The 27954-nt window shown below is 34.2% G+C and overlaps 1 protein-coding gene across 1 annotated transcript in view; it reads right to left on the reverse strand.

Moving 5' to 3' along the window:
* The window catches only part of UBE2D1 (ubiquitin-conjugating enzyme E2D 1), a 30778-nt gene continuing 2824 nt past the window's right edge, over positions 1 to 27954 (reverse strand). The window contains exons 2-7 of the mRNA XM_004680879.1: positions 9056 to 9119; positions 8932 to 8963; positions 6524 to 6601; positions 5408 to 5513; positions 2653 to 2746; positions 1 to 1980 (exon numbers count right to left, since the gene is read on the reverse strand). Of these exons, the coding sequence (XP_004680936.1) occupies positions 1935 to 1980; positions 2653 to 2746; positions 5408 to 5513; positions 6524 to 6601; positions 8932 to 8963; positions 9056 to 9119 (420 nt within the window). The 3' untranslated portion in view covers positions 1 to 1934. The remainder of the gene's footprint in view (positions 1981 to 2652; positions 2747 to 5407; positions 5514 to 6523; positions 6602 to 8931; positions 8964 to 9055; positions 9120 to 27954) is intronic.

Here is a 27954-nt window from a genome sequence, read left to right on the forward strand (position 1 = left end):
TTAGGCATGTTTCAAAAACTTTAATAAAGAAAAAAGACATTTCCAAAAATAAATGCCACACAAGTGAAAGTTTTCTTTAAAAAGTTATATTCAAGAAACAAAACCCTTTACTATCAAAATGTACTAAATACTTAAATCTAATGATGTTTTGAGTGTTCAATTTCTGGGTGAATGTAGCTTATAATAATATAACTAGTAAAGTAGTGTCTTTCATGATATGGCTGTTTCAAGACATCACTTAATATACCTTTTTAATTCTATATTTTCTTAAACATCCATTTCACAATTCATTATTTTACATTCATTTAAAAAACACATTTTCTAACAATGGGTCATTTGTGCTTTAATAATAATGAACCATGGTAAAATACTTAAGTGACTTCAATGCTTTGCTAATGACTACACCCATCACAGATTCTTGCACACTTATACATCTACTGCAATAACCAGAAGAGCTACAACTCTTCTTAAAAATGACACTCAAGTTTGGTAAGCATGCTAATAATGAAAGGGATGTATTTTTTTCCAAGTCAAACATCAGAACGTCGTAGCTTTCTTTAAAATCTGAAAAGAGAATCTGCTTTTTAAAATCACTTTTAAATGGAAATTATAAAAACAGAGGAAAGCATCATTTTAGAATTTTCTTTATAACTTCTACAATAAAAAAGTATGCCCTTTTCCAAATTGTGATGGTACTAACATTCTATTTTAGAAATTCTTAATTTTAAAATGCTAAAAAATACATTAACAGTTACATTTTAATGCATTAACCTAATTATTTTCAGGTATATAAGACATCAATACTGTCTTATCCTTACTTCAGTAATGTAATAAATAATAGCTGTGATCCATGAAAAACTCCAACTTACTCTAAATTCTCTTCTATGACAAGAAACCAATGCATATCATTCTTTAGATAGACAACTTAATAAACAGATACAAACCTAAAGCAATCAAATTTATATAATTAATGGTGTTTATGCCAAATATGACAAACCTCATTCTCACAATCTGGAATTTTCATGCAAAATTTTAAATAGTGTTTTGATCCTTACTTGTAAGATAAAGTAATTTTTATCTTTTTAAGTAATCAAGACAAATAGTAGAAAAAGCTTTTTATTTATATGGAAAAGCTACATTAAGGTCTGTAAAAGGTGTCAATATAATATTGCCTATACAGAAAAAAATTCAAACGTGAATAGCAACAAATAAAAGTTACACATCTTTCTACTTAGCAGTGCAATTAATTCACATTGCAATAAAGTTAACTCAAGTATAACAAACTCAAAACAAGTGTTTCTCCATAATCAATATACTGAGAATTACAGTGTAAAGATCATTTCGGACTTGAGAAATCTGTAATTGAGCTACAGAATACCCTAAGACAAGGGACAGTTAATTCATTTCATTATCAGCTTTTGGGCTTTTCAATACTGTTCACAGGAAAAAAAGTAATGAGTTGACATACATGTAAATAGAATATATTTAGTCTATACAGTAAAAAAATACAAATTATAAAGTGAGCTAACAAAGAATGAAATCTGAATACAGATTTATAAAACCGACATCTTAGACAATACACACAGTATTTCTCATGTAAAAACATCTAGTTTCAGCAAAAAATAATTTGGTTGCTTTTCAGATGCATTGTAGATCTTGTAGGCTGAAGATGCAGATGTCCAAGTATCTTAAAAACCATAATAAATGTCTTTCTCAATGCATACAAAATGATAAATGCTCTCATCACAGTCTTAAGGGTATTTTTGGAAGTTTGTTTTGTCTTGCTTCAGAAATACATTTAAAATGGGTATAAATCAAAAGGATTTCATGGTACAGTGAGACAGTAAATGGTGCTCATTTTACTGCTAATGCTGGGGCGGGGGGGAAACCTAGATTTTACAGTACTCTGGTATATATGAAATTTTATTTTGATTTTACATTGCATATTTCTGCGTCCATTCTCGTGCATGTCTGTTGTATCTGTAGGCATACAAAAGGGATATATAGTAAAAATATACAAACTGAATCTCTTAAAAAGACCTATCTAAATAAAACTATAGATGACTTTCTTATGATTAACTGAAATAACACATACCAATATTGGGTTATTGTGACTTAACCTCATGCACAATTAAAATACCACAGACTTTAGCTGATGAGTTTATAAAATATATGAAAAAATACCTAAGTTACAAACACAAAAATGAAATCAACTCTAATACAAACATAGAAAGTCAAGTTCGGGGAATTAGCCGCAAGTGCAAATGAGTCAATGGTATCAGTGAGATGAAATAACTTCAGAATTAGGTCAGTCTGGGGAGTTTTAGGTTACTGTCTCTTCCTGGCAGAATATAGTAAGTGCAATATTCAATACTTTCCAATATCAAGTTCTTTTATTTCAAACTCACTACTTAGAATTATATATAGTTCTTTGCTATCAAAAACATAACATTGTCAAACATACAGCATGTACTATTAAACATAAAATACTAAACCATAAAGATTTTTACAGAGTTTAACAAGAAACTCCACTGGAAAGATTACAAATAACAGAATAAGTATAATTAAATATACGTTAGCATGTTAATAATACTTATGTTCTGGAGAACTACACAAAAATGAAACAAAAAAGTAATACAAGTAAGCACTTACTTTTCTTTGTCTGATTTATAGATTTGTGCAATATCTGGTACTAAGGGATCATCTGGATTAGGGTCACAAAGTAGAGAACATATGGACAATAAAACTAGATTTAAAAGAGAATATCATATTAGATGATTGTTCTGCATCATACAAACTACAAATGTGAAAATAATTTTACTCAATATAAATAATGCTCTTATAAAGAAAATACAAAATGAAATGAACTCATATATTTTAAACTGACTTTGGCAGCAAATGTCTTTAATTTTTAAAATAATAAAATTACCATATAATGTATTTAACACAAACCTTTAAAGTTTGTCATAACTTTTAAAGTTCTAAATTCTACTTTAATTTCTATTTATTTAAAAAATGTGAACCGCTTTAAGATAGCTTTTAACAATATTTAATCTTGAGAGAGCGTTACAAAAGTATTATTTGTGTAACAGATATATATGCCCAATGGTATATAATCAAAAAAAATTTAGAACAACATTCTAAGTTTACATGTTCCTTAAATAGCTTTGTTATTTTAATGAGAAAGTTGTCCATTTTTACTCTGTTTTAGTGCAAAAAATCTGTATTCTAATCTAAGAAAAGCATCAAACTAGAATTAATAGTCCAAATCCTCTGAACATTTTATTCATCTACTTTCCTACTTTGGTTTACCATTCACAGATTGTCTACAAAGAAGAGTTGTAAGATCTTTTCAATGAGTTTTTAATTTCATATCTATTTTTATATTATATGCTTTTAAAAAGCAATATGAAGAGTTATCACCTAAATGTAAACATATTTGACATTCACTTAAATGAAATTAAAGTAGTTGTTTCTTGCCTTATTACATGAAAAAACTAATGCAAATAGCTACATTTAATAAAACAACTAAATATGCGAAAAAGGAAGAAATGAACTTATTTCTCATTTGCCTCAACTGCATGTTACCACTTCTGAGGGGGTACGCTGACTGGAACAATTCATCTCCACCTTCTACAATATTCCATCATCTTTTCCTACCTTGCAAATACAACAGTGAATTTATATAGCAGCATTAATTCTTAAGTGATAGGGAGGGGTGCTAAGACTAATGAAAAAATGCTGATTTCACTATTTTACACACAAATCAAATATTTTAAGGTAAGAAAAAAAGTAAACATATTTGACATTCAAGTGCTTACTTTGTGCCAGGTACATAGCAACCCTACATGGTAATGCTATTAAAATCCCAATTTTACATATGAAGAAACTAAAGCTGTTAGTTCTTAAAGGATAGTTTCCAGAAACCAACAATACTTATTATTCTTTATAAAAAGCTACCAATGTCAGAAGATAAATGCTTGACATCTGGCAGTCTGCCATTTCTTTTCTATGTGTAAGTACTTAGCTGCTTTGCCAAATGACATTCATTCTGCGATACTATTCCAGGAAGGAGTATATTAATTTGAATAAACTTGTATACAGAATTTCCTCTATCTAGCACACAACAGTTACATTATGGGAAAGGTTTTTACCAAGGACACTAGAATCTACAGAACATTTTAGGTCAGAAAAATTGCCATTTATCAACAACCTTCTTAAAGGATCATTATTTAACTAATAATTGAAATAATTATGACTACAGACCCTGCTTCCTATAAGTCTTAATTTATTTTTTTTTAAAGATTTATTTATTTATGAATATAGGACTAGGGTATAGGCCAGAGGTACAGGGGATGATGAGAGCATTCACCAGAGACAGGATGAGCAGAACAGAGAAAATGACTAAACTACACTGCTGAGGGGAGCAGCGGGCCAGAGAGAAGTCTGCTATGCCATGTGGCTCATCTCCCTGGCCGGGGTTGTAATGCTGCATTCTAACCCATTGCCACCACCAGGGAGGAAACATATAAGTCTTATTTTAAAACAATGTATTACATATTCAGATACCATTTATTTAAAAAAAAATTTTAATGACCATGGACTTATTTCTAAATGATTCAAGACAAACAACTTTCTTAAATTTTATAATTTAAAAAAAAAACAGGTTATTTCAGGGATAGATGTTACTAATTTAAACCATTATTTTCCAACTATCTGGTTCTCTTCTGTTGGAGAAACAAGACATAAACTAAGATGACTAGCATAGCAAACAGTATTGGCTAGTGGGACAAAAATAGCTACCTGTGTACATATCTGATAATTTAGTAAAGAACAATACTAAAATCTGTGAAAATTGAGCATCCACCTGGATTATGTCAGTTATTATGAAGTTATTAATAATCAAAATTTACTCATATTTACTATATTAAAGTATCTCTCATTTTAAATAATTTCTTTTATCAGCCTCAGCAGAGATTTTTTCTAATATCACATAAAGCTTTTCTAATTTCATTTAATGAATAGAAGTTTTTCTACATTAATACAAGTTTTAATACATTATTTTCAGCTCTCTCTCTCTTCCCCACACTACTCTCCTTTGCCCCCTTTGTCTGTCTCCCTCTCCAAAACCCAAACAAAAATGGGTAAAATCTCAGTAGGCTTTTTATCTCAAGATTTTTAGTTTAAAATTTCTCTCATTTCATCATTTACATTTGCCTATCAATTTCTGCTCCACCACCCTCAAAGCACTAAAAGCAAAGAGCAATAAAATAAGAGGTATAAAAGCAAAATAAACCCAGAACATGAAAAAACACAGTAGATTCATTACTCAAATTTTTGGTTCCCAGGTACTATGTTTTTCCATCTCAATATTATGAACTGTTATAAAACTGATAAATGAAATTACCTTTTGATACAGTCAGAGCTGGTGACCATTGTGACCTCAGGATATCAAGACAAATACTTCCATTACTGTTTATATTTGGATGGTAAATTTTTGTTGTGAAAGCAATCTAAACATTAAACAAAACAGAAATGTTACATTCCACGAACTATGAACAAAACAATTAGCTCTAAAATACCTTCAATTTTATTTGACTGTAGTGCAGAAATACATTCATCACAAACTGAACAGCTACTTTGAGCCCACAAAGCTTTAATTATTGGGAATGTGAAAGATACTCCTCTTCTTGCCCACCCAGGAATTGAGAAGTATTTTGGAAAGTGTAATAAGTAAGTCTGTAATAGTCTGTATGACTGGGTGAGTTGAACCTGAAGTGATTAACCATGACTTTCATAATTTCTCAAAGTAGTCATTTTCTTAACTTGATTATCAGTGATACTTAGTTCTAAAAATATGATTCTAGGGGAAAGCTAAGTAGCATCAGTTTGTTACCTATCCTAAGAAGTCTATCAATAATAGACTTCCACAAGAGTTGTTTCATCATTTCATAAATCTAAAATAATTACTTCCTGAGTGACAGATCGTTAATTGATTTTTCTCCCTCCCTAACATTCCTGTTTGTTTGTTACCTTTAGATCTGGTTTAAACTTAATAAGAATGTATTTTATTTTATCTCCTGCCACACTAAACAAAGGACCTATGTTGTATTTACTTTTGTATTCCCTAATGGATCAATGGAATGTAGTAGGTTTTCAACAAATGTTTGTCATATAGTTAAAAGGAAAAAAAAAAGGGGTTAATTTTAAAAGATGGGTCACCTGAGTTGAAAAGTCTGATTCTTGACCTTAAGAAACTTTTCAAAATGCATTTCTTTTAGTGAGGGAAAGAAAGGTAAGAAATCTAATTTATAGCATAACAGATATATGGTCCTTTATTGTAGAGACATAATCTGAGTAAAATCTGAGCATATCTGAGTAAAAAAAGTAAATTTCAGAATAAGCAGTTTTACAAGACAGTTTGGACATTTTACTCAATCCAGTCTTTGGACATTCTGAAAGTATTTCTGAATAGGGAGTAAGATTGCTAATACAAAAGCCACACCATCATAAAAATAAATACCTTTGGTGGTTTGAAAGGATAGTCTGTCGGGAAATGTACAGTGAGAAAGAAGACTCCACCTTGATATGCACTATCAGGCTGAAATTACAAAATATTTGCATCAGTGTCTGGTTTCTCTGTAAGTTTAGTAATCTAAACTAATACTCCCCTAACCCCACAATATCAGTTCGAAGACAATGCCATCATTTTGTCATAATTTCAAATCATTTACCTTGAAAACAGGTTTCCCTTTGCAGGTATGAAGGAGGATTTTTCAAGAATCGTGTTGGCATACAGGATTTAAAACAAGATAAAAGCCAAGGGCACACAATGTGATTTGCACAAATAAATTTGTTTATGAGTACAGACTCAAGACTGTTATGAGGAAAAAATACTTTTCTGCAGCAGCAATCAGTACGGGGGAAAAGGGCTGGGGCTAGAATTTTTACCTTCCTATTTATAAACCTTTAGTTCTGGTGATCCATTAAAGGGCAAGAATGGAGATGAATAGAAAATACCAAGTTATGAAAATGAAAGCCTAAGTGACACATTAGGTCTTAAATCTTCACTTAGTAGCAGTTTATAAATGTGACTAATGAAGAAAAAAAAAAAAAGGCCAGGATAAAACTAGCTAAATTCAGTAGTCACCAAATTATGAAATTAGGAATCAACTTGATAAGAGAAGTTTAAATTTGGCAATATTTGCTCTGTGGCAAACTGAAGATATCTAATCTACATTGTTACCGCAAGGAAAAATAAAAGATGACCAAAAAGAAAAAAGTAGTAAAATGCCTAACATTCTATTTAATTCTATAAATTTATAGAATTAAATTTATTTTAATTTATCACGTATTACATTTTAGCAGTAAGAACAATACTCTCATTACTTCCTCTTTAAGTTTCTGTACCTGTATTCGAGGACTATACTGTATAATTATTCTTATGATAAATATGGTTTAATTCTAGTTCATCAAGAATTACAAAGAATGTTGAAAATGTAAGTTAATTACAATTCACAAATATGGTGGGTTTAAGTATTCACATAATACTATAGAATGGCATGTTTACATTACTAAAATAAAGGGGCTATGGGTAACATAATGGCAACCATTTGTTACAAGTGACTCATCTAAGAATATTTCACAAGGGCTATAATTCAGATGGTACAGGTGGCCTTTAAAGGACAGTATTTTGATGCTTTTAGCAAGCAAAACAGAAACCAAAGGGTTCTTATTGAACACTTATTTAAATACATGTTGCTTTTTTTTTTTTTTTAAAGATTTATTTGTGCATACAGAACTGGGGTACAGGCCAGAGGCTCAGGGGTGGTGAGAGGCTTCACCAGAGACAGAGTGGGGAGCAGAACAGGCAGATCCACGAAGAACACTGCTGAGGGGAGCAGCGGCGGGTCAGGAGAGGTCTGCCGCGCCATGTGGTCACCTCCAGGGCAGGCGGGAATCGAACTCATGCGGAAGCGGCTTTAGATTCTCAGTGTTGTGCTTTAACCCGCTGCGCCACCAGGGAGGGCCATACATGTTGCTTTTTAATCTTTAAATAACTACCTTAATCTAACAATTTAGTAACTTTAGATACTTGTACAGAATTCTTTTTCTGAAAATTCATTATTTTTCATTAAGTTAAACACAAGACAATATGATTAAAAATTCTGTGACTTACTAAATAAACCTCTTTCTGGAAAGGGAGGTAAGATGATGTTCATGGAACATGTTACTGTACTCTCACCCAGAAGTCGATTTGATCTGTCAGCACAGCACCTATTCATATGCATTTAGATTTTTGATTGTTGACAGAAAATTCTGTTTAAAGTCATAACTGCCTCTCAGGATAGAAAGATATCACCTTACCAAAGGTTCTAAGTGTTAAGAAAAGTTAGCATAAAATAGCAAGTAATTCTGAGTTCAGGGCAATGTAACAAAACTAAGAAAGTGACAAACTCAGAGTTGCAAGGACAAACCCACAGCAATACTTTATCAGTTTTGTTGTACAAGCGGTAAAGTTATAAAACTTATTGTAAACTGGTGCTTCTTACTTATAGGAATTCCATTATTGGGTTGGTTACATTTGTTTTTAACCTACTAAAAATACTGATATGAGAATAATTATGTTTAGTTTTGAGCAACTGACATTTGGTGTTTAAAATAAGGCAAACAGCCCAGTTGCAAATTATGTTGATCCATTAATATGTGCAATGATCAAGGAAGCAAAGTAAAACATCACAGGATCCTAGCAAGTATTTTTTACCATAGTGTTCTAGATAACCATCACAAATCCTTTAATAGTATTTTGCATACTGAGTCTTTCAGAGCACAAGAAAATTCAACTTTAGCCACAAACATCTAATCAAGGTGAAATGGCAAAAATGAAGTTTGGCTGAGGGAATTAATTTCATATATATGAAACATACTTACAGGCCCCATAATAGTTGCTTGCCAGTGGAACACTGAAACAAATACAAAGGAGTTTTGGAGTCATTAACAAATATTCAAACCTATGTTAATGGTAGCAAAATCCTAGCAATAGAGCAAAGCTTACAATCATCTCCTACAGGTCCAGCTGAGCAATGAGCAGGTGGGTCACGCTGTAGGTCACTCAATTCCTAAAGCAAAGGGAAAATACTTAAAATTAATTCCTTTTCTAATGAAACACACCTAATAATCCCAAATGACATAAACTATTAACTTCACTTTAAAACCTTTTTAGCCAATCCTATTCAAGATATGAAAGCATGAAACTTAAAAAATTAAATAGACTAAAATATTGTTTTTCTCTAGCACTCCTAAGGATAAAAATATTAAATGAGTTATCTATGTATGCAAGCTAATTTATACAAATGCTAAGTATGTAATATATGAGAAATAGGTGCTACTTCAATAGGTTTACAATCAACAAGTGAAGAGTTAGGCTCATAGAGAGATGGATATTTCAGGGAAAACCTGAATGTTAAATATAAAGAAAGGAGAGCAGTCAGGCCATATTTTGAAGTCAGCACATTGATTCATATGCTATTTTCTGCTTTCAAAAAGCAAAGGATCATGGAAAGGCCCAGCTTTAGAGTTGGCTGATCCTGGGTTGGAACTTTAGCTCTTTAATAAGTAGCCCTAAGATTCTGGGGAAGTTACTTAATTTCCTTACCTTCTTGGGGAAGGAATTCATCACCTCCAAACATGGAAAGCATAAGTTCAATTTAAACAACTACATATTTGGACTGAAGAAACTAATTTAGTTTTCATGGCCATGGAATATCTCTGAGGAAGTGACATTTAAGCTGAAGTTGAAAAAATGAACAGAGTTTTTTTGAGGAGAAATGTGTGACCCTGGGAGGCAAAATGGCTTAAGATGAAACTGAAAAGTAAGCAAAGGTGAGGCAGAATGCTGAAAACTAGATACAGCATATTAAGGATTTGGCATGATCTGATATAAAAGACCACCTTAGCGCGTCTATGAATTGAATGGATGAGGAGATAGGAAAGAGGGAATCTACAAGGTTAGCTACTACACCAAGGGAAATGGGCTTGGACTAGCTTTAAAAGGTTACTTTACAGACAAAAATGGATAATCTGAGGAATCTTATTAAAGGGCCAGCCATCAACATGGACTTGATGAGAGTGCATATGTGCAGAGTAAGGAGAAGGGACACATATACATGATGAGAAAGTGGCAGCTAATACGTTCTCCACATTTTGTTGTCTCAATAATCCTTCACAGGCAGGTGTTTCTATGTTCCCCATTTTACAGAGTAAGAATAAAGGTGACATGTTTCACTATTATAGGGTAGAAATGGGGTTTAAACCAGAACATTCAAAATTCTAGCATTTTAGCTTTACAAATAAAGAAAAGTTAAATGCAACTTACTAAGATGAAAAATAAACTGACTTGAAAAGTAAGCATACAGAGTCTGTGATACTTGTGATATGAACAGAAAATCTATTCAACATATAGGGCTGAGCTTAAAGGTGTACTTTATTAGAAAATGTAAAATTATTATATATACCTGGTATTTAAAGCTATTAAAATGATGTAAACAGTTTTATGGAAATATATATAAACAAATACTTCATTTCATCATATCTACAGTGATATCAACTGAACGTCACAGCTTTATTTTACATACCAGTAATTATGGTGAAATGCTGCCAATTAATTTTAAGATACCATCAATTAATTATAAGATTCAGATTTTAGAAATGATAAATGTAAAAGATGTGCACCTTAGAATCTTTGTTACGGTAATCACAGCAGTGAGTTCAGGGTTCTAAATAAGGGAAACAAGAAGAGGACATGGTAGGAGAAAGATTTCCTAAGAAACTGATATATGCCTAAGTAACTGAGTGAAGTGCAAACTCAAGTCTCCCAGGGCAAATCACTCGTCTTTCTCTCCCAACTTTACTTTTCATTAATGTAAAGTATCATTACTACTTTCACTCATAGATGAACAACTGAAATGATGCTTATGAAGTATACAGCAGTCTCTAGTATATGCTGAGGTTTAAATAAATGTTCAGATAATATGATATTGATAACAACTATCCAATTCTCTAGCAGCAGAATGCAATATTTAAGTAGTTTAAGTTTGAGGAACATTCAGTACCAAAGTCACTGTCCCATTTTAGAGTAATTTTTAACAGTTTTCAAATTGGGACTTCTAGGAGAGTCTGCATCTGAAAAAACTCATGCTGAATTTTCTAAACATTAAGTGTTAAGTGACTTCATGGGTCTTCTTTCCCCTTCAACAGAAAATAGATTACTTAGAAAATGATTACTGCTAATTGTGGTTTAAAATTGTTAATGATTTGTATTAATGATTTATTTTAGAGATAATGTGCACTAAATCATACACATACATAAATATATACAAATTTATTTTCTTACTAATAAAAAAACCTGAACCATATTTCACTTTGGACAGCCTTGAATTATGTTCAAATCTCAAGTGTTAACTATGGCCAAGTCCCCTTTAAGTACTAAAGGATAATACGTTACATTGTTGTTTTATTTTTGTGTTCTGATTATGCCCAGAAGAGCAGAGAACTAAAACCCAACAACTGAACTGCAAAGGGAGGTTCTCAGACTGTCTATTTAAAACTCACTTCATAGGAAAGAGGCTATTGACAATGCATCAAACACTCTTTTAACAGTCGTTATCAATCATTATTACTACTAAAAATGACACTAATGCCTGGGTGAAGAGATGTATACATCCTAGAATTTTCACGAGAGTCTAAATTTCTAATGTTTCATCCCTTTGTTAAACTATGTGTCTGGAAATAAGAGGTGTTTTTCTGTTTGAAAATAGGTATGTGAAACTATGGTACCTTTCGCCAGACAAATGACCAACAGAAGCCAAAAGGTACAGTATTTTACTGATTTTAAATTTGAAAAACAAAAAAATGAAATGTGCTAATTAAGTGAAAATATAAAACAAGCAAAAACTACAAACACACAAACCGAAAAAACCTACTCTTTTTTTTTTGCTCAGTAAAAACAATGATTTTTACCCAGATTCTCATGCACTTTAAAATATCTGAAATAATACTGCTTTTTAAATATATACTACATATAAGCATCTTTTCATTAAAAATGACAAGGAAAGAATAAGGAACTGTCACAGACTAAAGGGGATAGTCTATGGAGACAGAACAACTAAACTCAGTGTGAACTCTAATTGAATCCTGGAACAAGAAAGGAAAGCTCCAAGAAACTGGTGAACTCTCAATCAGGTCTACAGTTTAGTTAATAGTACAGTACCAATGTTCCCTTATTCATTTTGATAACTGTACAATGATTATGTAAATCATAAAATACTAAGGGAACTTAGGTGTGAGGTATATATAATCGACCTGTAGTATTTTTGCAACCTTTTGGTAAGACTAAAATTACTTTAAAGTAAAAGATAAAGTACTCTTTATTTTTTAATATATTTTCCAAAATTTAATTCACTATTTTCTTTCCCAACCTTGTTTCTTTCCTTATATTTCCTATAATGTTAATTGAAATGCTAGTTTTCTAATTACCAGGCTAAAAATTTCATGTTTACTTTGGCTCTTCTCCTTTTCCTGTCCTACACATATAGTGAAATGATGATGTCAATATATTCTAGCTTCACTGCCCATTTGACATGACTTACTTTTACCTTAAAAACCAACAATACCTCAACCACAAATGCTTCCCAAATATCTATATCATTACTTACACAATAAACTTCTAAAAGCACAGCTGATTATTTTATAGCTCTGTTATAAAATAAGTGTCTCACCACTGCTTCTTAAAAATCAAACCCAATCAATGAAGGTCTTCTTGTACCCAGTTCTAATCCTACACTTCTGTTAGATTTTCCTTTATACACTTACCCAGTAATTCTCAAAAAAAAAAAAAAAAAAACTATCTTAAGTATTCTAAAAATTTTTAGGAGATCTGTGAAGTTAAAATCAGCTTTATAACAAAACTATAAATATTTGTCTTTTCACTCTCAATATCTCACTATCTCTGCATTGGATTTTCCATAGGCTTAATAGCATGTGATACTGTAACAGACTGGATACATATATGTGACTTCAACTGTCATATATGCCTTTCTATAATAAAACCAAAACATGCATAAAAAATGGCACTTTTGGGGGAAAATATAGACAAATTTTGTTAATGATGCGTTAAGTTATTATGTAATAGGGTTTATTGGTTCTAAATTATTCCCTTCATGTTTTAAATGCTTTAATTTCTCATGTAAATATTAATTATTTACAAAGGTTCACTTGGCCCCTTAATATCCTGAGACCAAAAAGTTTAAGCATTGTAGTACAGCCTGATGTTCCATATACAAAGCTACATTATTTTCTTTCTATGAAAGTAACTTTCCTTTTATCTCCCCTTCCCCAAATTTTATGCCTTATAACAGCAGGCATTTTCTCAAAGATCACTTCCAAAAATAGTTCTGGATTCAAACCTGGATCAAATCTGGCCTTGCTCATGACCATTATAAGTAGTGTGATCTTGGGAAACTTGCAATCTCTCTGAGTTTCAAGTGCCCCACTTGGGGCTATCACTGACCACCTTCAAGAACTATAATGAGAATTAAATAAAAAAAAACATGAGAACCTAACTTAACAGCTAGCATGTATAATAAATTATTTATACTTTCTCCCCTCCTTTTCCTCTTTTATGAGACTTTTTCTTAAAACCAGGACTGTTATGCATTTTACTCATGTATTCCTCCACAATACTTAGCACAATGCTGTTAACAGTTGTTTGATATAATTTGAGTTAAACAATAAAATTTAAGGAATAGTGTGATCAGCAAAATAGATATCTTAAATTTTAATCTTTTTGAAATACAAATGATTAACTTTGGTAATCAAATCAGAATCAATTACTCCTTTATACAGAACTCATATAATAAAAGGAATATCATAACAACATGTGTGAAGAGAGAACAGGTCACTTAAAAATACTGCACTGGTGCTTTCAATAATATATAATAACACCTAAAAATCAATTTCAAAAAGCAATAATCATTAGATATTAAATACGCATGCCATTGCCACAACTATGTTTGATATACTAAAGGTGTGGTATCCTAGCACAGTGTCCAAGGCCAAATTCTTGTAGGAAATTTTTGTTTTTGTTTTTTGTTTGAGGAGACCTCAAAACTCTAAATATTCCATCCATATTGTTTACTTAAGATGCTGCTGACCTACTTTCAGGACATACTTTTGGTTGCTTTTCTAAGAATAGAGTTAGGGGTTTGTGATGAGCTGACCCAGTCTCAAAGTGAGCTGTATTTCAACCACTGGTAATCCTTGGTGACAGAGTTGGCACAACCAAGCTGCAGTTTGTGGCATTGACAGAGGTGCTTTTTTTTTTAATTTGTTCCATGCTCAAATTAACCAATGGGACTAATTATAGCAGAAGTTTACTAAGCGCTTACACATCCTTCCTAACAGGGTCATAATGCTGATTTTATACTATCCCAACTCTACCCTCCAATTTTTTTAAGATTTGATTTCACTGTATCAGTTTAGGAGCCTAATAAAACTCCTAATACATTTGTTGATAACCAAATTCTAGCATGAAATTCAATAATAAATCAGTTTTGGGGGGGAAGGGAGAACCTGTTTTTCTTTTTAAGTACAGGAAAGAGGTCCTCTTGATTCTCAGAAGCTTAAAAGTAGTTGTATCTCCAAGAAAACACATGTGTAACCCTTGAGGGTCCCCTTCTGAACATGTTTGTTAAAACTTACAACACTTTAAGGAGAACTAAAAGTTTCTCCTAGAGCAGAATTGTGATCCAGTAAGAAAATGGTATTTTAACTGAAACAAATTGCCCTCTAAGTCAAAAATAAATACTGAAATATGAACATTAAAAAGTGAAGTTACAGGCCCTCCCTGGAGGTGCTGCAGGTTAAAGTACAGCACTAAGAAGCTAAAGCCACTTTAGCATGAGTTCTATCCTAGCCCCGGAGGTGACCCACATGGCTAGCAAACCTCTCTTGACCCACCCACTGCTCCCCTCAGCAGTGCACTTCATCAGTCGGCCTGTTCTGCTCCCCACTCTGTCTCTGGTGAATCCTCTCACTGCACCTGCATCTCTGGCTTGTACCCCAGTTCTGTATGCATACATAAATCTTAAAAAAAAAAAAAAAAGTAAAATTACAAAATCTGGTAAATTCCAAGCAGTCACATAGATTACCTCAGAGTTTACAACATACTCCACCCCTACACTGTGTGGTTCACAATACCTAACTATAAATAACCCTATTTGTTAAAAAGTAGATTTCTGGAACACAGAAAAACTTATTCATTTTTTTTAATTTGCCTGTTGTTACAAGTAGCCTTCAGGGCTGCTACATTTTGTCACACTCCAGGCATGGCACGTACACCAACTCCAAGGGATGCCATTCACACAGACTTCAATGGGATTGGTAACCCTTGGGATGCGACAAATCTTCATTACAAAATATTGTACATAAAAGAAAGACACAGCATCCCTGAAGCCCAACTTAGCTGGTACCACTCTTTTGGATAAACAAATACCATTACCAATATGGAAGCAAAAATGATGGTGTTGGTGATACGTATGGGATCAGAAGCACTTACTTTAACTTTATTTATTTTACTTATTTAGTTGAAAATGGATAGAAAACAGTGGCAAGCTTGGAATTCAAAAACAAAAAAGACTTTATCATAGTAGTAAAAGGAAAATAGTGTGGGAGAAAAAAGAAACTTGGCTTCCCCACTTCAAATCATACACAAAAATCCAATATATATATAGATAGATAGATCATAGTTTTAAATATGAGAGGCAATATAATAATGCAAGAACAGATAAAAAGTCTTTATGACCTTGGGAGAGACAGAAATTTCTTAACTACTTAACTGAATAAGTAGAAAATTTGGACTTGATTAAAATCAAGCATATCTGTTCATCAAATGACACATTAAAAATGGGAGAAGCCACCACAAACAGAAGATATTTGCAGTACACCTGTCAAACAGAAGCCTCACATTAAGAAGACGTGAAAGGACTTCCTCCTTGGTGCACAGACTATGTGCAGATCAATTTTAAAAGGTAGATTTGAACAGGCACTTTACAAGAGGCTATCAAAATAACTAAATACATATAAGAAGGGGCTCAGCTTCGTTAGTCATCAAGGAAATGTACATTAAAATTAAAAGGCTAGGGGACTCCTGTGGCACAAGAGTTTTAAGCACAGCACTATGAAGCCATCCTACAGCCACTGTAGGTAGGGCAAGTTCAATCCCTGGCCAGGGAGATGCTCCACATGGCACTTCAGACTTCTCCTGTCTCGCCCATTGCTCCCCTCATCAGTGTATTTTGGTCAATCTGCCTGTTCTGTTCCCCACTCTGTCTCTGGTGAATCCTCTCACTACCCACTGTACCTCTGGCCTGCACCCAATTCTTACAAGTAAATAAATCTTTAAAAAAAATTAAAAAGCTATGCCATTATACATCCAACAAAATGATTAAAATGAAAAAGCCAGAAGAAAGTACAAGTTTTAGCAAAGATGTGAAACAGCTGAACTACTGGTAGGAAAAGAAAAGTTTCATAGTAATCATTAAAGGTGAACATGAGAATAATCAAAAGCCCAGCAATTCTGCCAAGTATATACATAACAGAAATATGTAGAAATCATATAATCTAAAAGATGGTTATCAAATAATGAAACTAGTTGTAAATTCATATATGAAAAAACTTTCTGATAAGAACACTGTTTATACACACATATTTTGTGTGTTTGCTTCAATTTTAATTCCTGTGACTTAAATCTAAAATTGAAATACAAAGTTGACTGCATTTCTTTCTTCTCCTTTGAGACAAGGTAAGTTTAAAACAACCTTATACCCAAATGCAGATGAAGCAATAAATATCAAACTTGTCAAAGTCTGCCCTCCTCCAACAAAGTAGTCTGTATCAATGAAGCAGTTCCATTCCAAAGAAATTAAGTAAAAAACAAAAAATTGGGCCCTCCCTGGTGGCGCAGCGGGTTAAAGCACAGCACTGACAATCTAGCTTCCGCATAAGTTCAATTCCCACCTGCCCTGGAGGTGACCACGTGGCGTGGCAGACCTCTCCTGACCTGCCCGCTGCTCCCCTCAGCAGTGTACTTCGTCGATCTGCCTGTTCTGTTCCCCACTGTGTCTCTGGTGAAGCCTCTCACCGCCATGAGCCTCTGGTCTGTACCCCAGTTCTGTATGCACAAATAAATAAATCTTTTTTAAAAAATCTAATTAGGGTATCTACATTTCTAAATAAAAATACAAGATGTATTAATAAAAGGCAGCTTATAAGACATTGTTCCTATACGGTGACAGGAACTATAATAGTACTATATATACTTTTAAACACAAATTGTGTACTTAATGATTCTATACAGCTTTATATCTAAGCATCACTATTCTAATTCAATTTTCTATAACCAGCTAGACACAAAGAAAAGTACTGAAAGTACTGAAACTGAATTTTAAATTGGCACAGATGGCATGTTTATAACACCCCCACAATATGCTGAGTGTTCTCCATAAAACCAACCTAGACACAGTCCTTGCCTCTAGGGGACTTAAAATCTAAAAGTAGACTAGGCCGCCTAATTCATAGAAAGTAAACAAATAAAAGGAAACAAAGAAGGGAATGTAAGAGAAGCAGCTTGCATTAATCTCTCAGCTCCCAGAAGGGTAACAGTCAAATCTGAACAGTAGAGAATGAAAGCTAACAAGTCAGAGCTGCCTTATTTACCATCTGACTTAATGTGACACTATGCAGTAAATATTCTCTAAAAAATTATGCTGACCACACTGAAAGTGCTTTGTTGTTCTCTAGCATCAACATTCAGAAGATCTCAATCTCCATAATAGAGATAACATATACCCCACTGGGTGTGTGGAAAAGACATTAAATAGCCCATGCACAGAGGACTGATTTACAGCCCAAACTTTAAATACTGAGTCCAATATATAAAGCATTATTTCAAAAAAGCTGGCTCAACAATCAATGTGACACAACTGTCTTTACCTAAAACTCTTAAAACATGAGAGTGATTCTTACTGGATTGCATTTTTTATGTTGTCGCTAAAGGATATATGAGCTATGTTTGGTGTGTCTGTAAATAAACATTTCATGGACTTACAGTTCAGATTCTGATCTCCTTATTCAGCTGACTAGAGCTATTTCAACAGAAAGATGTCATACAATTGTTCAAAATGCCTCTAAATACAGGAACTTTTTAAGTCCTTGAGTTAGTGAACAGCTTTATTTTAAACCACACAGATTCTTCCTGGAAGACATCAAAATGCTGATAACATACAACTAAATTAAAGTTACCAAACTACCAAAGTTAAACCACTCACTCCAACTAACTGGTATTAATTGCTTCTGTTTCTTTGGGTAAAATACCTCTGGCTAAGGCCGCTATTAACACCACCAAATCCCACACAAACAGAAGAGAGGGAAGCAATGATGATATTGACTTTGCTTTGCATCAGAGTATTATTTATTGACACTGAACTACAAAAAGGACGATTATAATAAACATTGGAAGTCCAAATTAGAGACAGTTATTTACTCAGTGTCTCAGATCTCCCTTCTCCCAAACCAGCTATAATGACTTTCAATGTCTCAAAATGCTATCCTGTCTTTAGTTTTGAAAAAATGGCTTCCTTTTAAATAGAAGACTCTTGATTATCTCCATTTATATGTAATATCCATATAATAATTTTATATATAATTATATATATAAAAAACTTTTTGAATCTACTTTATGAAGGTCTATGGTAAAAATACACATTCACTCCAACAACCCAAACTCATAATCTTGGAATCCTCCCCTCAAATGTTCTTTCCTTCATGTTCCATTTCCTCCCTTCATATTAATCAGTAGTTTAGCTGTTCAGATTATCCTTCAGTCCAGATCCCTACCACAAGAATAGTCCCAGCAGTAGTTTCCAATCATATAGAGGTTCCAAGGGCAGAAGGGTCTAAGAAAAAAACCAGAGATTTTTTTCAGGTAGGTAAGCCAAAAGTGTGAAGTAAGGAGATACCATTAAAGTATCTAGAAACAGATTGGGTGGCAGAAGGAGTCTGGAAAGACTGCCTAGACTACTGAATATTTGAGACTTGAAGGGCAAAGTTGGGTCAGGCCAATTGAGAGAGGCCAGGTGCTACACATAATCTGTAATTTTCCTTCCATACCCCTTTCAAATGTTCTCTGCTACCACCCTAGCTCAAATCTCACATTTGAACAAGTGCAATCTTAACTGACATCATCCTATTTTTTTTACTGACACACACAGTCAAATCTTCAAAATCCATGTCAAACCCTTTTAATTTTTTTTCCTTAGCCTTAATATAGAATTTTTAAATCCTTACAGTGATTTACCAAACTTTGCAGGATCAGACTCCTCCATATCCTCATATCTACAAATACTTGCCCCCAATGCTGTCTGCATCAGTTCAAGTACCCAAAATGCTGGATTACTTCTAGTTTTCTAACACCCTTTCCTTTTAGAGAAAAGCCTTCTACTACCCACCTTGCCCCAACTCACTCATTCACTTCACTTTTACCTTCAAGTCTTACCTTAACTATCATTAAGATTTTCTTTAACCATTCAAAGGACAATTACTACATCCCCTGAGTACTCTAAACGTCCTTTTCCAATCATGTGTTCTAAGAGGGCAAAAAATACAAACCTATCACTATGATTAAGAATGTTAGGTTTGGGGGCCTCTCTGGTGGCACAAAGGGTTAAAGTGTGGCATTATAAAGCTATCCACAGCCACTGCACCATGATTGTAATCCCCAGCCAGGAAGGTGACACACACACATGGCACAGCAGACAGAGTTCTGTCTCACTCAGTACATTTCGGTAGATCTGCCTGTTCTGCTCCCCACTCTGTCTCTGGTGAGTCTTCTGACCCCTCACACCTCTGGCCTACACCCCAGCTCCTGTATGCATACATAAATATTATTTTAAAAATTACATCCTTTGCTTCTCCAAAGAGGAAATGCAAATAGCCAACAGACATGAAAAATATTCAATATCCCTCATAATCTGGGAAATGTAAATCAAAACTACAATAAGATGGCACATATCGGCCCTCCCTGGTGGCGCAGCAGGTTAAAGCACAGCACTGGGAATCTAAAGCCGCTTCCGCATGAGTTCTATTCCTGCCTGCCCCGGAGGTGACCACATGGCGTGGCAGACCTCTCCTGACCCGCCCGCTGCTCCCCTCAGCAGTGTACTTCGTCGATCTGCCTGTTCTGCTCCCCACTCTGTCTCTGGTGAAGCCTCTCACCGCCCCTGAGCCTCTGGCCTGTACCCCAGTTTTGTATGCACAAATAAATAAATCTTTAAAAAAAAAAAAAAAGATGGCACATATCAAAAAAACTAGCAATAACAAATATTAGTGAGGATGTGGTGAAAAAGCAACTCTCCTACACTGCTAGTAGGAGTGCAAATTGGTCCAACAACTATGAAAAGCAGTATGGAGGTTCCTCAGACTTCTGAAAATGGAGCTACCATATGACCCAGCAATTCCACACCTAGAGGATATAAAAACATTGATTCAAAGGAATACTCATACCCCTATGTTTACTGCAGCACTATTTATAATATGTAAAACCTGGAAACAACCCAAATGCCCAAAAATAGACAACTAGATAAGAAAAAAATGTGGTATATATACACAATGGAATACTAAGCAGCAATAAAAAGGATAAACTAATGCCATTTGCAGCAACATGAATGGAGCTAGAAGGGACTGTGCTCAGTGAAATAAGTCAAAAAGAAAAATATTAGATAGCTTCACTTATAGGAAGAATGTAAGTGAACCAAATTAGGCATCGGGGAAAAAATAACAATAAACACACAACAAAATAAAAAAGAATTAACAGACAACTATAACCAGAGACAATCTGCATGGAAGGAGGAAGGAGAGGGATAGGAATGAGGGAGCAGAAAGCACAAAGGACTGTGGTGATGGTGAATGGGTGACCTTGTGGGAATTCTATGGGGACTATGCCTAAAAAAAGAAAGTTAAAATTGTTAAAAAGTGAACAATTATGTAAAATATATGTAAATAAATAAATATATTTTAATAAGGGAATGTTATGTCCTTAAAAAACCTTTAGTGGCTCCCAAATTTCTGCATTAAGTACATTTTTCTTAGTGTGGATCTTCAAGGCCCTCCACAGTAACTTTCATGTTCTATTATTCCCTGAATAGGACCCTAAGGCAGGATCATCATCTGTTCCTTCCAAAATAAGCCACACAGCTTACTAGTATTATCATTTTTTAAGCTTCATCTATGAACCCGACTTCTATAAATCTTTAAAAACACTACCCACCTGAATGCAAACTAGTACAACCACTATGGAAAACTGTTTGGAGGTTTCTCAAACTGCTTAAAATGGAGCTTCCATATGACCCAGCAACCCCACTCATAGGTATCTACCCAAAAGACACAAAAACACTGATTCAGAAAGATACCTGCACCCCCATGTTTATTACTGCTTTATTTACAATTGGAAAGACATGGAAACAGCCCTAATGCCCGAAAATAGATGACTGGATTAAAAAGATGTGGTACATATACGCAATGGAATATTACTCAACAATCAAAAAAAAGATAAACACATGCCTTTTGCAGCCACATGGATGGAGCTGGAAAAGATTGTGCTTAGTGAAATAAGCTAGAAAGAAAAGAAAAAATACCAGATGGTTTCACTCAGCAGGAGTATAACGGACCAGATGAGAAAATAATAATAATAAACAGCTATATACCAGAGACATTTTATGGGGGTGGAGTGGGGAATGGAATCAAAAACAGTGGGGGGAGGGAAATGCACTGGACTATGGTGATGGCACATGGGTGATTTGGTAATGGGAAGCCCACAGGTATTACAACTGAGATGAAAAAAAATGCACAAAATGATATAAACTATTATATTATTAAAAAAAAAATACTACCCACCCTTCCAAGCCTATGTCCAAATACATCATCTCCATAATTTTTCCTGCTTTTCCCTAAATAAATTTAGCCTCTCCCACCTTAAGACTTTCTTCCTGCTCAAATATGTTGTATAATACTTATGGTACTTCCTTAAACCTACCTACTTGTTATGCAGTCTTTCTTAACCTTATTACTTTAAAATGTCTTTGATAACACTTCTTGTCTTAAAATATTTGTCTACCTATCTTCTTAACTTACTTTGTATGTCTTCTATACATATGGCGCTCTGTGAACACATTTGAATAAAAAAACTACTACTACTGGGCCTTCCCGGTGGACTAGGGGTTAAATCTCAGTCCTATCACCCAACACTATGGCCAGTGTTTAGTCTCCAGTCAGGCAGCTAACCCACAAATGGTGGAGCAGACCTTTCCAGTCTCACCTGCTGCTCCCCACCCCCCAGCATCGTATTTCAATGAATTTGCCTGTTCTGTCCCCCACTCATTCTCTAGTGAATCCTCTTATACCCTAAACCTTTGATCTGAACCCCAGCTCTACACAAAAATAAATAAAATCTTTAAAAACAACTACTACATGAAAGGGAGTTGTGAAGGTATGGTCTAAATCTTTAAAATACAAAAGACACCTATAATGTAGAATTTAACGGAATCAAGAAAGTATGTTATAAAGTAGAGTAAAATAAATATATCTTAAATCACTAATAATCGCTCTTTAATCAAAATACAGCTGTATAGGCTCATTAACCCTATACTATATATCAAGACGCCAATATTTCAATTTTGAAATTTGAATATTAACAGAATTTTAACTCACTTTTCATAGAGAAGACAGAGCCACTACTTGGTATTTTTGTGACCATTTTTGCTATTTGCTGGACAAACAAGTAACATTCTTTAGGTTTGCTTAAAATTATAAATCAGAAAGGACCATAGCAATGACCCAATTCAACCCATTAAGTTCCTTGATGAAGAAAATAGTCTATGGATTTCTTGGCCAAAGGCACAAAGCCAAAGGTAGGACAAAGGATTAGACCAACTGACTTCCTTCCAGCATTCTTCCTACCCCAAAACAATACTCACTTCAAGACTGTAATAACTCAAGCATATTATTCTCAATCAACACTGGAGCCAGCAATGCTCCAGCACTGAATTAAACTACATGCACATTTTCAGCCAAGCTCAAAAAAAACAAAGGTGTGATGAGCAAAGGAGTGAAAATGAATTATTTTTATCTTATCCCAGGAGACATATCCTGTAAAAAGGTTAGACACAAACACTATTTCATAAACTTTGAAGAAAGTATGCTTTCTTGAAAAACAAGATAGGAAATTACACACAACTTTTAAATATATAGAGAACTTGGGCACAAAATGGATCATGCTATCTAGAGTATTTTGAATGCTACAATATCAAAAGAAACTACTACACAACAGCCAAGAAAGATGGTACTTCCGGGAAAAAGAAAAAAATCCTAGCATGTGATTGCTTAAAACTTACTTAAATTACAAAAACACCCACAATACTTAACAAATATTTGTTATTAAGTCTCACTTCTTGCAGCTCTATACCTAAGAACTGGCACACAGCAAGTCTCTGCACAATAAAGTCTTAGTATCATCCTTACTATTCTCTGGTCTTCAAAGCCAGAACATTTTTACAATATGCTTCTATCTATCTATTTAGGTATACATATTTTTTTGTGTTGTATGCGTATATATGTTAAATAGTTCTTGTGCAAACATACACACAAGAGAAAATGGCATATATTTCTGACAATATTGACTTTTACCTATAAATTTTATGTTATGAAATGATTTTCAAATTTTTATTGTAGCAACTTAACAGTAAGAAAAACATTTACATCACAAACTATTACATACATGTGCAATTAAAACAAAAATTTAATGAAACAACCCCACAACAGCATCCACAACACCAATATTTTCCATTCCATTTTTTAAAGCTGTATGTGATTTATAAAAATGATTTTGTCACTCCTGTTCTGGAAGCCTATCCCTGTTCTAAGAGCTCACAAAAATATAAAAAGACACTGGGCATGTGTAAACCTTCACTGGGCATGTGTAAACCTTAGCATGACATTCATTCCTTTGAAATAACAGACATTAATTATCAAAAACTATGTTGAGCAGGGCTTATTATTGTGTAGGTAATAATGATAATGAAGCATGTTCTCTGATCACAGTGAAATTAAATTAGAAATAACAAGAAGTTAGTTTGGAAAATAATATAACTCAAAGGCTGGAAAGGAAACAAAAAATATTTAACTAAGGGAAAATACAACATGTCAAAATTTGGGGGACACAAAAACACTAGCCAGAGTTTTCCTCCTTTAATAGTTTGTGATGTAAATGTTTTTCTTACTGTAAAGTGCTATAATAAAAATTTGGAAATCAATTTTTTATTGCTACAATGAGCCAAGGATATCAGGTCTGTTTGGTTGTATCTAGAGCAACCCAAACTGTGCTCACAGAAGCAGTGTAAATAACTGGAGTGAGAACAATCAGATTATTTTCACTACTAAGGAAAATTAGGATTAAAAAAAAAAACCACAACCTTATCCCTGTAAGAGAAGCATTCTCAAATCTGAAAGGGGATAGCAATATGGTGTCAGTTAAGAAGAGCCTTACAAGCTGGAGAATATGAACAGAGTAATGAAAGAAACAAACAGAATAGGCAAGACAGGAAGCTCAGTGCACAGTGTGATGGGATCAGCAGTACTTAGTATTGGACGTAGGCTTCAGAATACTTCTCCATGCTAAGGACAACTCCTGGGATGTAGTAGCCTCTTACTACTATCCAATGAGTGTAACCAAACTTTCATAAGTCATCTCAGAACCAAAAGAGAAAAAAAGGAAAAACAACAACCTTCAGTTTCTCAGAGTTTATCTATAAATAGAATTTGTCTTGCCTTTAGACATATTCTGAAGCAACCTGAGGATTTTACAACCTCCCCCCAACACAAAAACCCTACAAATCTGGGTAATATCACACAGCTTACTGTGATTTATTTGAGCATTTCAACATTGCTTTTTAAAGATTTTAGTTAATTTTATGTAGAAGAAGTGGGGTGTAGCCCAGAGGTGCAGGCAAAGAGAGGATTCAGCAGACAGAGTATAAAGCTGAACAGGTGGATTTACTGAAATACACCGCGGAGTAGAGCAGTGGGGGAAAACAGGAGAGGTCTGCTGCACCTGAGGGTTAGTTCCCTGGCCCAAGATAGAGCACAGGCCACAGTGGTGGTAGCGCTGATATTTAACTCCTTGGCCACCAGGGAGGCCCTCAATACCAAATTTTAATTAAATATGCTATAGCTCATCCATCGCTAAAATAAAAGGAGAGGGCAGCCACTGTGTTTTGGATAATCATTCGGTCAGTTTGATATAAGGTATTTGCCTTATCATTTTGACTAGTAGCACTCATTAAAAATACATTTTCTCTGTGTATTTCAGGAACTCAAGCAAACAAGGATGCTACTCTGCCTTACTGGAGGCAATCCCACATCCTGCCAGGTTTGGTTTTTATATGTGCCTGGCTTCTTTAAATAACCATGAATAGCCTTATTTAAATCTATGCTATTTATTTCCACAGAGAAAGAAACCTCAAAACCTTTTACTGTTATAGGTTATCTTGCCTCTTTACATCTCTGTTATGACAAAGAAAGAAAAATACATAATATGAGGGCAAAAGAAAGACTGAGCTTAATTACAAAGATCTAAAAGCAGAAAATCTCACAGTATAATTGTTTAGAAAAAGAAAACTTTCTTCCTTTCATCTCAAAACAAATCATTTATCTGCCAAGTGTAAGTACTGTAATCTCCCCTTTAAAAAAAAAAAATCTGTATCCTTTACTGAAAGAACCAGGAGTCTTTAATTTAATCTCATAATCTGAAAATCTTCCTAATATATGCTACTGACTACTATTTAAAGTCATTATAAGAATTAAAATACCCTAGCAAATGAAAATTCTTATCAAATAAAATACTTTCTCAAATGAAAACTCTACAAAGGAATAACTTTTAAGAGAACTTTTATGAACTACAACCAATTCTTTCAAATCTATTTTTGAGAATAAGATTTTATTTTAAAGATTTATTTATTTGTGCATACAGAACTGGGGTGCAGGCCAGAGGCTCAGTGGCAGTGAGAGGCTTCACCAGAGCCAGAGCGGGGAACAGAACAGGCAGATTGACGAAGTACACTGCTGAAGGGAGCAGCGGGCCAGTCAGGAGAGGTCTGCCACGCCATGTGGTCACCTCCGGGGCAGGCAGAAATCGAACTCATGCAGAAGCCGCTTTAGATTCTCAGTGCTGTGCTTTAACCTGCTGCACCACCAGGGAGAGCCGAGAATAAGATTTTTAAGTGATACGACAAGGATGGACAAAGTTATAGTATTCACTTACCATGCTAAATGATCTAGTGTACATTACTTCAAAGCAGATTTACAATGCATAATCAACACACTGATGTGTTAGTGAAAATGATTAAATATGCCAAGATCTTAATTATACTACTACTTTACATTTGTATAGAACATTCCATTTTTGCAAAGCATTTAAAGCCATAAACTCATTTGACTTTGTTATGTCCTTCAATTTAAGTTCAAGATACAAGATCTGAGTCCATCTGGGTAAGAAAAGCAATGTAGTGAAGTAATAAAGGATATGGAAGCTGCAGCCAATTGCCTGCACTAAAATCCTAGCATTGCCCCTTATTAGATATGTGATTCTCAGTACATTACTCCACAATTCTGTCTCAGTCTCATCATCTGCAAAACTCACATTTAATTCATTTCTACCTCATGTCTACTGAATTTAAAATCAGTTAATATATGTCAAGCACTGAGAACAGAGTTTTAGCACAGAAAAAAACATTATATAATTTATACACTGGTTGTATTTATCAGGCTCATCAGTGTATGGATAAGGAAACAAGGTAGTAAGTCAAAGAGTCAGAGGCTGGTTTTGCTAACTTTTTTAAAGAATCCTAATGTTTTTCTAGATTGACATAAAAAAAATTAAATATGCCCCTTGTCTCACCTTGGAGTTTGCCCAGCACTGGGCTTTGGACACATGAGATGCAAGGTATGATATGCAAGGACAGAAAATGCACACACAACTCTGTTTCCCTTTCCGCTTTGGTAAGGTAAAGCAAGTATGTGTTGGCCTGAAGCAGGTGGAGCCATGACTGTTTTGTACCTGTGTCTGGTTCAGAGCTGTCACAAGGACAATGGACATTTTTGATATGCTGTTACTTTAGTACACACTTTGGCCCTATCAAAGAAAAAAGAATTTAATGCTAAATTGTACCCAAAAAAAAACAGCAGTTCAAAATATTTGTCAAGTTCATTTATATACATATATATATGTTATGTTAAATTGATTATAAAAAATAAAATTCTTATTTTACTTTTCAAAAAATAGATCAAGAAGTAAACAAGTTTACCTTACCACATCATGTATCATGATCATTAATATAATGTCAAATAAAAATATCCAGAATGAAACACAAAAAATTATAATTAATAACAGTTGTTAAAATATTACTATGGCCCCTCCCTGGTGGCGCAGCAGGTTAAAGCACAGCACTAAGAAGCCAAAGCCACTTCAGCATGAGTAGATGCCCCAGAGGTGATCCACACGGCGTGGCAGAACTCTCCTGACCAGCCCACTGCTCCCCTCAGTGATGTACTTTGTCAGTAGGCCTGTTCTGCTCCCCATTCTGTCTCTGAATCCTCTCACCACCCCTGCACCTCTGGCCTATACTCCAGTTCTGTATGCATAATAAATCTTTTAAAAAATATATTATTGGCCCTCCCTGGTGGCGCAGTGGGTTAAAGCACTGCAACTGAGAAGCTAAAGCCACTTCCACATGAGTTCAATTCCCGCCTGCCCCGGAGGTGACCACATGGCGTGGCAGACCTCTCCTGACC

This window comes from Condylura cristata, unplaced genomic scaffold (assembly GCF_000260355.1).
Source record: "Condylura cristata isolate star-nosed mole 26May11 unplaced genomic scaffold, ConCri1.0 scaffold00011, whole genome shotgun sequence".
Lineage (NCBI taxonomy): Eukaryota > Metazoa > Chordata > Mammalia > Eulipotyphla > Talpidae > Condylura > Condylura cristata.